At 34.3% G+C, this 17118-nt stretch overlaps 1 protein-coding gene across 4 annotated transcripts in view; it reads right to left on the bottom strand.

Moving 5' to 3' along the window:
• Positions 1 to 2920: 2920 nt before the first annotated feature.
• The window catches only part of LOC140432529 (uncharacterized), a 54551-nt gene continuing 40353 nt past the window's right edge, over positions 2921 to 17118 (bottom strand). For all 4 annotated transcript variants that reach the window (XM_072520478.1, XM_072520479.1, XM_072520481.1 and 1 more), the window contains 3 exons: positions 16200 to 16353; positions 13826 to 14062; positions 2921 to 12126 (listed from right to left, as the gene is read on the bottom strand). In XM_072520478.1, the coding sequence (XP_072376579.1) occupies positions 11907 to 12126; positions 13826 to 14062; positions 16200 to 16353 (611 nt within the window). In that variant the 3' untranslated portion in view covers positions 2921 to 11906. The remainder of the gene's footprint in view (positions 12127 to 13825; positions 14063 to 16199; positions 16354 to 17118) is intronic.

Raw genomic sequence — 17118 nt, 5'->3', positions numbered from 1 at the left:
TATGGAGACCATGGCATGGTATCCTCGCCTAGAGCATAGCATTGACAGTGAACGCTCGCATTTAAAATAATGTAATAATATAATACCATCCTATGGTCCGAACGAGGATCGGCGCCTCGTTATGAACACATACTTAGACCTCCTAAGATAATTCCATTGTATCACCCCTATCATACGGAATAGGCCCATAACGACCTAGTTTTCAGCGTTTCTGGGGCCCAGGTTGTTCCTGGCTCCCATATCTGCAGTAATGAGCAGGGGCCCAAAGTCAGAGCACTTCCTGCCATTCTGTACGTCTAATCCTTTAATAACCTTGTGATCTCACAGAAAACCACAAGTCTACTTAAGGATAACTTCCTCATTTGGCTCGGTTGCATAAAGATTGAACCCAGGATCTGCCACCTCTGGTAGGCCAGTGCCTACGCTGGTTGCAGTAGTTTTGTTTGACTGTCAGAGCCTATGGAGATGGCCCTCCCTGAGCAAGCCCTATCTATTATCTCCTGGACACCTGCCCGCTCGTCTATTCTGGAACCATCCGTGAACCAGATGAGCCTTCTTCGACGGATCATTGCAGTTTCTCGTTCCATCCATCCCCGATCAGGAAATTGAATCAAGGAGGATAAGAACTCAAATTGGGGGGCCATGTTGTCCTGTACCATAGAGAGCACAGGACAAAAATTGAGGGCCTGTCTCCAGATGTCACAATGTCGTCCCTATCCATCGCCTTTCTCCGCCAAGCAAGTATTCCCATATTTCTCATGTCTTCATCGATGTTATCAAGGAACCTTGTTCTAGGTTTTCCTCTTCTTCTCTGACCAATGGGTCTATCAAGGAGCGTTTTTCTAGCTGGGTCATTTTGTTCCATCCGCATTACATGCCCTATCCACCTCAGATATCCTATCTTAATATGTTTTACGATATCAGATTCCTGGTATATTCTATAAAGTTCGAAGTTGTATCGTCTTCTCCACACTCCATTGTCATTCATTGCTCTATAAATTCGCCTTAGTACTTTTCTTTCGAAACATCCTAACATGTTTTCATTATTTTTTGTTGCGAGTCCAGGTCTCTGAACCATATGTTAGGACTGGGCGTATTACTGTTTTGTAGACTTTTATTTTTGTATTTCTCGATATAATTGTGGATTTAAGGAGGAGGTTGAACCCAAAATAGTATCTGTTCCGTGCAAATTCTGCGGTAGTATTATTTTCAGTGTTAAGGGGCGCTCCCAGGTATACAAATTCGTTCACTGCTTCGATAACGTTGTTTTCTATAACAAGTGGTCGTAGTATTTATGGTTGCGTGCTTATTTTCATATATGTACTTCGTTTTCTTGGTGTTTATTATTAAACCCATTTTTGTAGCTGATTCTTTTAATGCTACATACGCCTCTCGTACAGCGTTTTCCGTTCTCCCAACAATATTGATATCATCAGCATAGGCCAGGATTTGCATTGATTTACTATATATTGAACCAGTGGTTGTGATTTGTGACATACGTATTACTTTTTCCAGCCAGATTGAACAGTATACAGGAGAGAGGGTCTCCCTGGCGCAGCCCGTTATTTGTTTTAAAAGGTTCAGACAGTTATCCCTGAATTCGTACTGTACATTCAACTTTTTCAAGAGTTAGTTTTGTTAAATTTACCAACTGATTTGGTATTTCTAGCTCTTCCATTGCTTTGAACATTTCTCTTCTATTCACAGATCGTAGGCTGCTTTGTAGTCTATAAATGTGATGAATATCAATACCATATTCATTCGTGTTTTTTCCAACCAAAATTTGTTTCAGGGTTGCAATCTAATGAATTGCCGATTTACCACCTCTGAAACCAGCCTGGTATTTTTCTTCTATCCGTTCTGCATATGGTGCCATACGATGACATAGTACTGTGGAAAATATTTTATACGCTACACTTAGAAGCATAATACCTCTGTGGTTAGAGCATTCAAAGATATCTCCTTTTTTGTGTATGGTGCAAAGTATTCCAATCATTGGGGAGGGATTTCTGTGTCCATATTTCTTTTATAAGCAACTGTAATGCCATTATGGTATCATGGCCACCTTCTTGATATAGTTCAGCTAGGAGATTATCTATGCTAGTTTTTTAACTGCATCTTTCACTTTAAGAATCGTTGGTGGTTCCTCTTCCCTCTCGTATGTTTCCCTTACCTCATATCTTTCATCTTCCAGGTTTTCTTCTTCTTCCTCTATATTAAGTGCCTGGTTAAAGTATTCCAGCAAAGCCTTAAGAGCCGCTACAGGAGTGGTCCTCATGGCTCCTGAGATTCCAACTGCTGGAGGTGAGTCAGCTGGGCCTTAGCTGAAACCAGTCTAGCCCGGGGCCACCACAATGGCCGCATACGTCAGGGTAGGCCTTATCATGGATTGTTACATCCAATATAAAATTGGAGCTAAAGTACATTCATTTAACAAATTCCCATCTGTAAATATGAGCACGTGTTGATATTCGCCGTCTCATTCGTCAAGAGGCTATTAAATATAATTTATTGCCTTAAGCCAGACAGATTCTCATGTTACAGATCCAAACTTGCCAGCATTTTAAATTCAAATTGTATCGTGTTGATTTTTAAGTTAATATATTGTGTTATAGTTATTGTTAAGTTATTTACTGGTCGTGTTATATTTTAGAGTTTAGTTTAATTGTGATATAATTATTAAATTTCAAGAAATTCTTACACTAACAGTTTCAAAAGTAAATATTTTTAAAAATCATATGATACACATCCGTACGACCCTGTTTGGCTTTCACGTGCTTCTATTGACAATTGGGAATTTGTAAAATGAATACGGTTTAGCCTATGTTAATTCTTTCTTTTTTTTCAGCACTTCTAATTTTTTCCTAAATTTTCAAATCAGCTTATTATATTACTATTCTTATAAAATTAAAACACCAAACAGAACGAAAACACTTTATTAAGTAATAACCATATTGACATCTTTTCAACATTTAATCTACAACAAATATACATTTGAAATATTTGCACGTTTTATAAAAATAGTTGCAGTAAAAATATGCCTATGGATTCGAAAATGTACTATTCAGGGAGTATACACTACGATTTGTAGATGAAGGGTGAAAAAGATAGATTAAAAACGATGGGCGGCATTCCGTAGTTCCCCACAGTCTCATTTCAGTTCTTACCAAACTATTTCGGAAGATACTGAAAATCTGTCCAGCATAATTATCGCGAGGATAAGTGGACATATAAACTTTAAAAATTATTAACAATCGTTGTCATTAGAACATCAAACAAATATTAATAGATAAAGATTAAAGCTCACAGAAAAAAACAAGAGCCTGTTGGAAATAAAGCGAAAATATGGAAGTATTGCAAAGAGCATGAACTTAGTCGAATATAATATAAAAAGGAAGAGGTCTTCTTCTTCTAGTGCATTCCATTATTAGAGATTTACGATCACTACGTTAAAATATTCTCCATTCTGCACCGCTCTTAGTAATTGTTGAACGTACATGCCCGTCCAAGCTCTGATATTGCGAAGCCATGACATTGTTCTTCTACCTATTCTCCTTCGGTCTTCTATATTCCCTTGAATTATTATTCGTAGCAGGTTATATTAGTTATTTCTCATTATATGGCCTCGGTACGAAGTCTTCTTTTTTTCTTAATCGTTTAAAGTTCTAACTCTTTTTATATAGTTTCATACTGTTCGATCCGTCAGGTGTTGTCTTCATAATATTTTAAGCTTTCTGCGATAAAGTCATATTTAAAAGGCCTTTAGCCGTCTCCTGGTATTTAATTTTAATGTCCAGTCTTCAACTCCATACAGGATTGACCAAACGTGGTATTTAATAACTCTAATTCGGATGTCTAAGCTTAGTTTTCGGTTATATATAATCTGCTTCCATTTATCGTATATGGTTCTACCTTTCTCTATTCGTGTTTTTGTTTATATATCTGAATTCCACTTATCATTTAGTACTATTCCTAAGTATCTAAATTTACGAACTTCGTCTAATTGGGCTATATTTAGGTCAATGCCAAAGTTTTTATCGGATTTTCTAATTACAATTACTTCAGTTTTTTGAAGATTTTGTCAGTCCCATCATGTAAGTCTGCTTTATTTATTTGAATGGTTTATTTGCATTTTCCTTACAAGAACGAGATATTTTTATTCACAATTTTAGGACTTTTCTTCAGAAACAAATTATTGCAAACAATAGAAATCAAAATACTTCATAGAATAGCTGTAAAGTCACTCCTAGATGCACAAAGAAGCGAATCCATACAAGGAAGAAGACAGAAGCTTGGGTCACTTCCGAAAAAGGCCGAATCGATAGGTAGAAAAAAGGCAACTAGCTTAAAGTCAAGAAGAAAGAAGAAGACTTTCATCTAATGTGGAACTCTAAGAAAATTGATTATAAAAAAGCTTTTAATACAGTGAAATATGACAAGCTTATGGAACTACTCAAGAAAGTCTGTCTAAATGGAAGAGGTATTCGAATAATTGCTGGATTGCTAACTTGTATTGGAACAAGGTTGCTTCAGTTCAAATTGATGCAAATATATCAGAAGACCTACGTATCTTAGGGGGAAGTACGACAGGGTTGTGTACTGTCGCCCTTAGTGTTCAGATTACACTCTAAATTTATTTTTAGTGAAATCTTGGACGACATAAGTACAAGAAGTATTTCTCAATTGAGTTATTGAGTCAATTGCATGTACGAACCGAAAATGTTAACACAATCAAGAAAATAAAAGTAGAATATATTGGATACGTTGTGAGAAATGACAACTAACCTGCTGCAGTTGATAATCGAGGGCAAACGTGGTATATAATATGCAATAATCTGCGTCAATGGTATGAAGTTGGATCATCAGATCACTATTCCGAGCAGCAGTAAAAAGTGAAGATCACGCAAGTAGTTGTCATCGTTTTATGAGAACAAGACACTTGAAGAAGAAGAAAAAGAAAACTTATACAAACGCTGATATATTCTATCGCCACATAAATTGCAGAAATTTCAAGAAATCAAAATCAAAATATGCGCGAGAAAAGAAATATATTCAAGAATGTGAAGAGTAACTGAATACGAGAATCTGATGTAAGAATACTGTTAAAAGTAATTGGTAAAAATATCAGAGGAATACTACTCGCACGATGAACTAATTGTATAAAAACACTTATCGTTGGCCAAATTTAGAGACGATGACTTCCGCATGAAGAACAGAGACAAATAACTGTCCTATCCCTCTTTAGATATTTGAAGGTTATCAGCCCGACCCAGATTCTTATTGAAATTGTGTCGTTATCTGCTTATCTGTATGATAACGCTCCTAAAGGCTTAGTACATAGGTTCCTCGTGGCTAAAGGAAGAATCCTATTGAACTTGAGATCAATTTGACAAAAGTATCAAAAATACGGTATATTGTTTGAAAATTAAATAAATAAACAAAGTATGTCGAATGTGTCTTGTCCAACTTACCCAAGCGATTACTTTGTCAAGTTTTAGCATTTCGATCCATACTTCTAGGCCTTCATACATCTTAATATTAAATTTAGAATCAAAATGGCAAATTACTAGCATTACAAAACCAAAATTATATCGGACAATGACATAAACATACAATATCGATAAAAAATATTGTTAACGCTTAATTAATCTGCTAATAACACTACAACTAATAACGCCAACAGAACAAATATTAACTGAATATGAACACTACATTGCACATTTGTTTATAAGCTATAAAAAGCAATATTAAAGAGTAATAACCTTAATAGTATGGCACAATATAAATATGGGTAGTTTTGTCATATCTATAAATAAAACACGGATTATAAATTTCCATAACATTTATATAGCCGAGCACATTTTTCAAATTATATATTTGAGCGTGTTTACCACTATATATTAACAAAGACGATTAGATAATTAAAAACAAATTATTTTTACAACGTTGGTCATTTACATGGGAAATCATAAGGTTTGGAATCCAGATGTACTGGCTATATTTGATTGTAGTCAGACCTATGATTACGTATTGCGCACTAGTAGGGTAGTCTTAACGATGTCGACACTGGAATCGGATCGAATTGACTCTGTTTGGAATTGTCTTCAGAATATGATTCGCGAAAAAAAAAAATAGCAAAGTAAGTTTATTCTGAATATCTGGACATACTGGTATTAAACGGAATGAAAAGCGGGCCTTTAAAAAAAGAAAAGAGGAAAAAGAAACATTTATTGGCCCAAAACCTTTCGGCTTGACAGAAAGTACGAATTTCAGATTTTGTCAGGCTTAATACCAGGCAGTGGAACACGTTCTGTGCAACTGCTCAGGGTTTGATAGGCTAAGACTCAATACATTTGAGCATTATCTAGACTACTACAACTTTATAAAAGTGTTACCTAAGGCCATAATAGACTTGATTGAGGCTCAAAAAAGGCTGGGCTGAAGGGACAACTTTAACCTAGCGATAAATGTACGAGGATTGAAGGAGACGGGTCTGAAAATCAACATTAACACGTGAACGTTTGGGCGTTTCGTCTTTAGAAATTTGGAAAATGGTCGAAACAGAGGACGACCTAAGACAGATGGACTTGAAAAGTGGGTTCAGTCAGGAAAAATAAAAAAGATAACCTGAAACAAGATTGCGTAACTATTTCGATGCACTAATGTCAACAACGACCTTTCAAGAGGCAACAAAGCATGAAATAGACTAAGGGCATTATCATTAAATGGTCCCAATACACAACTTACTTTCGATATACAGCCAATATCAGTAACCGATTACACTTACTTGGAAGCAGTCAAAAGATCACTAGGCCTATTCAAAGAATCAAGAAAATTAATGTTAGTATTTGCAGCGATAGCCAAAAAATCAACACGGTTTACGGCTTACCCTTGTAATCACAGTTGGTTTTGAGCTGTTCCTATAATTTCCATGATTGTATAAATCTATTCACATTTCACTGAAACTATTCATATTCCACTGAAACAGCTGGAATAAAGGTAAATGGAGTTCCCATTGACAACATTAGATATGCGGACGACACTGTGATCTTAGCCGAAAACATTGAAGATCTTCAGAGACTGGTGACCAGAATAGCAGAGTATGGAAAAGAGTATGGTCTAACAATGAATGTCAAGAAGACGAAATTTATGAGAATATCGAAAACTCAAAGAAATAACGAGAATCTTCTAATAAACGAAACCAACGTCGAACAAGTGGACAAATATGCATACCTGGGAACAATGATTAACTCCACAAATGATTACAATCAGGAGATAAAAATAAGAATAGAAAAGGCTAGAGCAAATTTCAACAAAATGAGAAGAGTTCTATGTACCAGGGATTTAAAACTGGAACTAAGAGTTAGGTTGGCGAGGTGCTATGTTTTTTCGACTTTATTTTATGGAATGGAATCCTGGACCTTGAATGCGACATCAATGAAAAAACTGGAATCATTTGAGCTGTGGGTGTACAGAAGAATTCTGAAAATATCATGGACAGAACACGTCACAAACAAAGAGGTTCTGGGAAGGATGAACAAAGAAATGGAAATTTTAAATTCAATAAAAACAAGAAAATTGGAATATCTCGGACATATTACACGTGGAGAGAAATACACCTTGCTCCAACTGATTATGCAGGGAAAGATCCAAGGAAAGAGAAGCATAGGGAGGCGTAGAATGTCATGACTGTGCAACCTGAGAGAGTGGTACGGATGTACATCAAATGAACTTTTCGTCCGAATAGCTATGATGATTGCCGACCTCCGCCGCGGAGATGGCACTTGAAGAAGAAGATTCACATTTCCCGGCCTTCCTTTTTGTATATCTCTTCTTCTTTCTGATGTATTCCCGATGTTAATACTAGTTGTTTTCTGTAATATTCCCAATATTAATGTAATGATCCAGCTCAATACTAAACGAGATTTATTAAATATAGAAACACTACAAACGTCAATTATGGTGCGTCGAGTAGGTGGCAATGAAACAGTGGCGGGCAGAAGTCTGTCTGAATAACAGGTATACTAACTAACCATCGAGCAAAAAGACAAAAGAGGGAATCTAATCGTTATGAAAAGGAGACCAAAAAAGTGGCCTCTGATGGCGGACATATCCGGAAATGCGAATGCGTCAAATTTAAATTTCATGACACTTCACAATAATCATTCAGTGGTGTAGGTGTTCTAATTTATCTATTTATTTAAAAAACTTCAATAGAAAATACAAGTAACCTTTCATGTGACAGTTGGGACAAACAATAACATCAGCAATAACATAACCCAACTAAATTTGATTTCTTAAACAAGGAAAGAGTCTCTCTTTCCTTGTTTAATGTGGCCTCTCAAGATGGCACTTCCTGTCTAACAATATTTTTGCCCCCACTACCTTTACATTCCCTCTTTTGTCTTTTTGCTCGATGTAACTAACACAGCAGTAACTAATATCTCGATACTTAGCAATAATAGATACGCCACTGAACGAATGCTGCGTCATTCGAAGGAATCCGATAATTCGACACAAAAATACGACATTTTGTGTACCTAACCGCAAATGACATTTGCTGTATTTTCTAGAACTGCTCAAATTTATAATAAAATAATTGTATATAATATGTTTATAGCTGTAACTGTGCCATACCTGATAACAAAAAATTAAAGATTGTCTTTTAAATTCTGGCATACAATATAATATTAACACGAATAAGTGAGGGACGGAAAATTATGGATATTTGATTTATCATGTTTCATGCGTCTTATCTAACATTAACAACAAATAACATTTAGTTTGTTAATTACACTTATCTTTTTCTAAACATTAATTTACAAACATAGATTTAATAACACCTGTCAATATCCATTGTTTTCCTTTGACAACCTTTAACAACATTGAAAAATATTCAAAATATGTCGAAAACGTTAGAAAATATTCGATCTATCTTTGGTTAATTAAAAAAATATATATTGTTCGTTTAACAAAAAAAATGTTTATTCGAATATTTTCGATCGAAAATTAAAATGCTTATTAAATTAAATTAAAAGTTTTTACTGTAAAAGGACTACTAAAGTGTGAACCATACGAGAAGGGGAACTTACGAAACGTTCCAAACACAGTAGACGCAAAATGTCGCCTGTCAAAATGTTTTATACGTATTTTTTTCGAATCCTGAGAAAACGAATAGTATTTTTGAAAAATTTAAACGCAGAAAAGATTGCATTATTACCGAGGGCCGGAAGTCCCTTCGAATAACCAAAAAGTTTATTTTGAATTATATATTTGAAATTAAAAGTCACACAAAATTTTCTCTTTTCTTTTCACTCCTGTAATTTATTAAAATAAACATTATAGATGTTTTCAGGGACTTTCGGCCCTCGGTAATAACGTAATCTTTCATTCTACGTTTAATTTTTTCTAATATACTTATTAGTTTTCTCAGGATTCGAAAAAAATTAATACATGTAAATACATTGAACATTTTGGCAAGCGACATTTTGCGCCTATGCCCTTAACACTAATGTCCATCCGATTTTTGTATAGCAGAGATCATTTTGCAGTATTTAACGGTATCCAATTTTATGCCGATAATAGTATAGGTTTATATTCATTATAGATCCACCAATCTCGTGTGACGTCACGATTATAGCAGCCCGAATATTATTTAGTATCTGAAAACTTAACCTTTTAGTAATAAAAAAACGTTATAATATCTTCCCTAAACATTAATAATAAGTTCAAAAATCATCCCCAAAATATTGCATACGGTTTATCAACCTTATTTTATCAACCAGAAGTCAAAAGTTTCGGCAAAAATGCATCCAAATATAACACCCATAAGTAATTTCCAACATATTTTTAACCCTTAAACAAAACTTAAAAATAATGAAATATTACAATTTAAATTTCAGCAAATATAGTTCAAAACATGGATAAGTTTGTGTAAACAAATATACACCGCTTATAAAATGTTTACGATCATTTTAATATGTGTGATGACGTTCTGAAGGAGCATAAAAATTCTCTTTTCTAGAGTAGTATAGTTTTTTGGAATGTCGGCAGACACACGATGCAGGAAGCTGTCTAGATTTTAGCCGTTAATGGTTGGTTTCTGTGTTGTATAACGGGTGGCGTTCTTTGAAGGTTTGTTTAATACTTTTTTATATATTCAGCAGCTGTTCAACCATTCTTTGAGAAGTAAGACACTTGCCTTTTTGTATATAATGTCGAGTAAAGGACTATCCTACTACTATTCGGTTGCTATCCAGTATGTTTTATTCGGGGCTCTATCAACTTATTTTATGTGGGCCAATAAATGATAATTTTAATTTTTTTCATTTGCATTTTAAAATTTCTAGTCTGAGATACGTTTGTTTGCCTTTTCTTTTAGAAACTGTTACAGTTGTATATTGGGACATTGTCCAGAATACGTTGCGGTACAAGATAGCTACAAATGATGCATGACAGAACGAAAAATTGGTGTTTAGCAGTGTTGCCATGTCCATATAATAAATCGGGAAAGAGCATGCCATATAAAAAAAATTTATTAAACATGGAAAACATAAAATGGTAAAATAATGAAAAAACGTAGAAAGTGTCTGACTTAATGGCATAGCGGGCTAGTAGACGCATTTCGAAGTGAATAGTCTATTAGTAATTTCAGTTTAAAAATTTCAGTTGACAACAACCAACAAGTGCTACAGAGAAATAGGAAAAAATGGAAATTATATTTAATGTCAAAGAAAGCAAGCTAGAGATGTTGGTGCATATTTTAGTTTAGAAGCTACGATTGTCATGTTAATCGAAAACCTACAACGGAGAAGCTGAAAATAAGAATCAGACTTTTATACGCGTTTATATTTTCGTTTATCAGTCATTCTCGATATATTCTTTAGTATTCCATATCATTCCTTTTTTCTGATTAAGTTCAAGTGATTTGACATGTAATTTGTGGAATAATCTGTAAAAACCGATAATTTTGTGTTTGATTTTCAGGTTATCCATATTTAAGCACCGTTTAAGTGAGCAAATAAAGTTAGAAATAAATGAATTTAATATAATGTTCAGTATATTAATTTCCGTCTCTTCTGCAGCATTAGTGCTGTTTTGTGTTTTGAAAATTACTCCAGTTTATCGCTAATTCCTTTTTTATCTTCTCCTACTTTTATTACAATTCATCATCATCAAAAATAGCGTTTTCAATAGGGTACCCTCTGGCCTGAAGTCTAGTGACAGTACATACTTCTTGTATTTGAATGACTGGAAGACAAAATTTCCTTTCGGTTTTGTGAAAAACCGGTTATCAACATCATTTAATTACATTTTACACAAGTTTGTCTAAAGTTGAATCGCTTAAACAAATAAACAGACATATTCGTGTTTGGAGCTTTTTTGTAGTTGTAATCCATTTTAAGACTTTTTTTAATCACAAGGTGGTAACAAAATTCCAGGTATCGATTGCTGACAACTATTCATACCTGTTTCTTAAAGTTATAAATGTCTCTCTCCCTTGCAGTACCTCATACATATGGGACGCATATTTTTTTCGAAGTTAAAAAAAATTAAATACAAATATTATATGTAACTAAAGAATTTGAAGACCATAGTTTACGGTCGGTCGGATAAAAGTTGAGTGTGGAATGTGTCTTGTAAAACGATTAAAGAATACTTGTTTACATATTTTTATCTTGTATGTATGAGCAGCAACGAACACTTAATAAACATATTATTAATATTATTATCAGAGCAGGTTAAGTTTGTGTCGATCATAACGGATACTAACTAATATATTCTGCATTTAATCTGAGGGACTAAGATTACTTGGCCCCTAAGGGTAAAGTGAACACAAAAATTAAGAATGAGACTAGTAAAATCCTGAAATGTTAAAAGATTTACAAAATGCAACATCTGTAATGTTATTCACCGCGGGATTCTCCAACGACGACTGCTGTTTGAAATTGCGAAAATATACTTCCTTTGGCTAGACCACACTGAGGGCCTTTTATAAGATTTCGATTGGGTCCGCAGGCCTTGTAACTTCTTTCTGTCAATAAGGACGAATTTGGTCCTTGGGCTAGTTTCTGGGATCCTTTAATAAATGTGGAATTCGGACCTTGCCACTTAACATAATCTTCCCTAAAATGGAAAAATTGTTAAAAATAAGTAGAACTTGATTATTTTGATCATGTGTTGCTATATTGTTTTATTGTTGTTAATGTATATTGTTTTTATACACATTTTTATTGTATTTTGGATTTCGTCAATTATATAATAGTAAAAAGCAGGGCAAAATAGTAGAAAATATGTGTTGGAACATGAAAGGAGGTCCTAATACAATTTAGAAGAATATTAGAACGCCTATATGGATGGATTGGAGTAACAAAAAGGATAAAATTAACAATTAGTATATTAGGGGAAGTTTAGGGGTGACACCAATTGATGCCAATTGAGACGTTAATCATCCAGGAGACGCTTCGGCAGGACCTGTCGGTAAAGTGTTCGGTATGACCCAAGATAGAGATGGTCAATCAAGAGTCCACCCTGATATTTGTCAAAATTCAGTGGATTTTGTAAAAATGCTGAAGTAGGTCGATTTTTATTGCAAATGTCTTTTAACGATGTAGATATCTGCCACTTATCAAACCTCTACCTTCCAATATCACAAGCCTTTAATTTTAAATACAGAATATACCATGTGCTGCACATCATTAGACACGTATTTCGGTGGAGAATTCAGGCATCCATGATTTTTTTCCATAATACCTATATCTCGTGAAGATATGCCAGTTTATTAAAAGTGTTACACCATTTAAAAACTAAACGTTATGCCTACTTGAATGGAAAGTGTCAACTTGAATTTTTTTTCATAATGCAAAAAAACTAAATAAAAACGAAATTTGCAACATTAATAGGAAACTTTATCAAATGTAACGTACATAAAATTAAGTAAATGTTAAATTTAATAAAGTCATAATTCAAAACAGTTTACTCATCAGCTATAATTATTTAATTAAACGTTCAAATTTAACATGTTAATTCCCCAAAAAAGATAATAGAACAAGTGATGGATGGAGTGATGGAGATATCTAGGCATCACATTATCTAGCCACGGAAACTCGAAACAAAAATGGAAGATCAAGTGAATACAGCAAACACAGCCACAGGCTGCCTGAATGAAACAATATGGAGAAATAAAAATAACGGGAGAGAAATGAAAGGCAGAATTTACAAAACAGTCATCAGACCAATAATGACATACGCGGCAGAAACACGACCTGATACTGAGAGGACAAAAAGGATATTAGAAACAGCAGAGATGAAAACACTGGGTAAGAAATAGAAGAGTAGAATGGAACGATCATATAAGCCGAATGACAACAAATAGAGTAGTAAACGGCAAGAGACAGTTCCCCAATAGAAAGACGATCAGTAGGAAGACGAAAACGATGGAACGACAACTTACTGGAGGCATATTGAAAAACATTCAGAATCATGTCTACATAAAAAGAAGAAGAAGAATCGGGAGAAAAAGCGATGGCGCGCCATCATTAAAATATTGATTTCTGTAATATACTTTTTAGGCAGTCAAAATATGTCTATTTTTATTTAAAAGGTTTTATTTTGTTTTTTTTTATTATCTTGGTAAAATATTTTTTCACTATTATAACCGGGTTGGCCAAAACAAATAAACTTTTGCGTTTTAATCTTTATATCTATTTTTATTAGCGTTTTTATTCTGAGACAGGTAGATGAGTTAATGTCATCGTTACGTATTAATAAAAATATGAAACATTCTCTAGAGAAGGATCGGCCCTGATTACATTCAAATACTTACAACAGTAGTTGCTCGTTTGCTCCTTTTACATACTCGGGATTGGGGCCTCTGGTATTACACAAGTTGGTAGATTTATATGTTCCTTCATCTTCTTCTACAACTCGGGAATAGCTGTTCTTATCGAGCTCTTTTTCGCTTTTCAGTAATGACTTCAAAGACTGCCTACTTTGTGAGACTGGAATATTAAGAGTAGCACTGGAAGTGGAAGGTTGACTAAGAAGATCCACTGTGTCTTCGCTAAAAAAACAATAATTTAATATTAATTACAAATGTGACAATTGCATAAAGAATGATAAGCTACAACATAGGATTTATACATGAATGTTTCTTCTTCTTCTTTTTCTTGACTGCCTTTACAACTCGGGATGAGTCTTCACCGCATCCGCTATAGTCCTCCATCTTTTATGATGTTGCGCTTCCATTTCCCATTGTTATACCCTAATCTTAGATAAATCAGCTTCAACATCATCCTTCCATCTTTTTCTGGGACGGCCTACTGATCTTCTATCATCTGGTCTCTCAAAAAACATTGTCTTTAGCACTCTACCTTTCTCTGATCTTACCACATGACATGTCCATCTTATCCGGTTAGCTTTTATATGTCTGACGATGTTTTCAATACCATAGAGAGTCAACAATTCAGCATTGCGGCGTCTTCTCCACTCTACTGTCAATTCATCTCTTTGAGGGCCAAATATCATTCTGAGAACCTTCCTTTCAAACACCAGCAGCTTATTTATTTCCCGCTGATGTAGACTCTAATGTTTCACTTCCATATATATATATATATATATATATATATATATATATATATATATATATATATATATATATATATACAAACTGAAGGAATAATTGACTTGTATAGTCTTAATTTAGATTTCCTTTTTAGCAGCTTAAATCTTAATAATGACGATAGCGAGTATAATGCTGTATTCCCCGCAGCTATCTTTGATTACCGCTCCCCCCAGATATTTAAACTCTTTTACTATTTCGAGGTTGTGGTCATTAATAGTTATGTTCTGTCTAACTTTTGGTCTAGGATTTTTGGTTACCAGCATGTATTTCGTCTTGTCTTCATTTATTGGAAGACCCAGACTACCTGTTTCTTCCTCGAGTTGTGAAAACACCTCTCTCACGTCTTTTGCAGAATGAGTACTGCATCTAGATCATCAGTAAAGGCCAACAATAATTTTGATCGTCGATTCGCGAATCCCCCTGTCAGCTCAGACGATATTGTTTTTATTGCATATTATAAGGCCAAATGTAATAGTAACGGTGATAAGGGATCTCCTTGTCTAAGTACTGATGTTACACTAAATAGAATATGAACCGGAAAGAGAGAAAGGTTCGAAGACGCCTCAATGAAAGAGGACTAATGGCAAAAAGTCCGGTTATTGTTCCCGAATTAGAACCCAGAGAATAAAAATCGATTAATTTTTACTCGAGAACATCAACACTGGGATTTACAGGATTGGAGCTGAATTCTCTTTACTGATGAATCACGGTTCTGTGAAGTCTGACGATGGCCGACAGAGGGTTTGGAGACGGAGAAATGAAAGATATGCACAAGCTTGTATGTCCCAGAGAAGTTTGGCAGTGGTGGTGTCATGGTTTGGAACTTATTTTTATCAATGGCCCCTGAATGCTCACCGGTATATAGAGGATGTTTTGGCAAAAGCAGTAGTTCCATTTGGTCCACTTATTGGGGACAATTTCGTCTTTATGCATGATAATGCACGACCGCATACTGCAAGAATCGTAACAAATTACTTGGGGGAAGTAGGAATTATTACTCTAGAATGGCCAACCTGAAGCCCTGACCTGAATATCGTCGAACATCTTTGGGATAAACTTCAACGTAAACCAGGTCAGCCAGAAAGTCTTGCAGAACTTCCAATCATGCTTCGTGAAGAATATGAACATATTCCTTAAGTTTTTATTCAAAATTTGTTGCTTTCCCTTCCAAATCGTATGCAAACGGTTATTGATGTTTTAGGGCATAATACCCGATATTAGACAATTTTGTTCAAGCTCACTCGTAATTTTTATTGTTTGTAATTCGTTTCGATATGACACTATTTTCTTCTCTGGCGTTCTAATTAAATAAGTTATGCTATTTATTAAGGAATGGTCATTTTTGTTTTAAAAATGAAAGATGTTGAGTATACAACATGAAACAGTGCATAAAACTTCCAATGAATTTTTATTTTCGGAAATTTATATTTATATTTATAGCTCGATATTGTGTATTATAAGGCATCCTACTTACAGTTGTGATATCTAAGCGGTTAAGGAGCTAGACTTAAAATAACTTGAACTCTGCTTGAGAGATTTTAACTATTTTTATTCTCTTTATTTCCAAAAAACTTACCCTTTCTTATCGGCATTGGAGGATTTGCTATCTTCCTGAATCATAATTTGTAAAATTTGATTTGCTCTTTCTTCGTCAAAATTTACACTCTCTAGGGCTATACATATTAGGTGTTCAGCAACATCCTTGTACTTTTCTTGCAACGATGCTTTTACTAAAACATTATATGAGTTAACACATATTCAACACAGCTTTATAAAAATAATAATTTATCATTGATTCAATAAAAACTACCAGTGAAATATATCATCCAAATAATATGAATATTACGAACTGTTTAAGGCATGTTTTGGACCCATTTACTAATCTATTTAAACAAATTTTGAAAAGTGAAACTAAGGAATAATTCAAAACAGAAATAATTACGAAATGGAATTTCAAATACAATAGACCTTCAACGGAGTCATAAAGTACTTACTGTAAATTACAAAAATTATGAGGTAAGGGCGGTGGTACGTAAGGTTCTTTTCAATATTCAGTAGCTAAGGAGGAATGAAACATCTTTAGTAAATTAAATTTCAGAAAAACATATCTTGGGACTGCACATGGATGAAAAACTTACATGGACAACGAACATTAAAACTAAACGGAAACAACTAGATCTTAAACTAAAAAATATGAACTGGCTATTTAACAAAAGGTCTCAGTTATCTTTTGAAAATAAACTGCTTCTGTACAAAGCTATACTTATACCATTTTGGTCATATGGAATAGAACTATGGGGCTGTAGTAAACCTTCAAATACGAAGATACTTCAAACATTCCAATCCAAAATACTTCGTATTATAAGTAAAGCTCCGTGGTATGTATCTAACCAAACACTTCACAATGATCTGGACATCCCATTACTTAAGGACATAATAAAGAATCACTCAATAAAATATAAAAATCGCACCACTGATCACAACAACGAATTAAT

This window comes from Diabrotica undecimpunctata, chromosome 1 (genome assembly GCF_040954645.1).
Source record: "Diabrotica undecimpunctata isolate CICGRU chromosome 1, icDiaUnde3, whole genome shotgun sequence".
NCBI lineage: Eukaryota > Metazoa > Arthropoda > Insecta > Coleoptera > Chrysomelidae > Diabrotica > Diabrotica undecimpunctata.
This window is presented reverse-complemented; position numbering and strand designations above follow the sequence as displayed.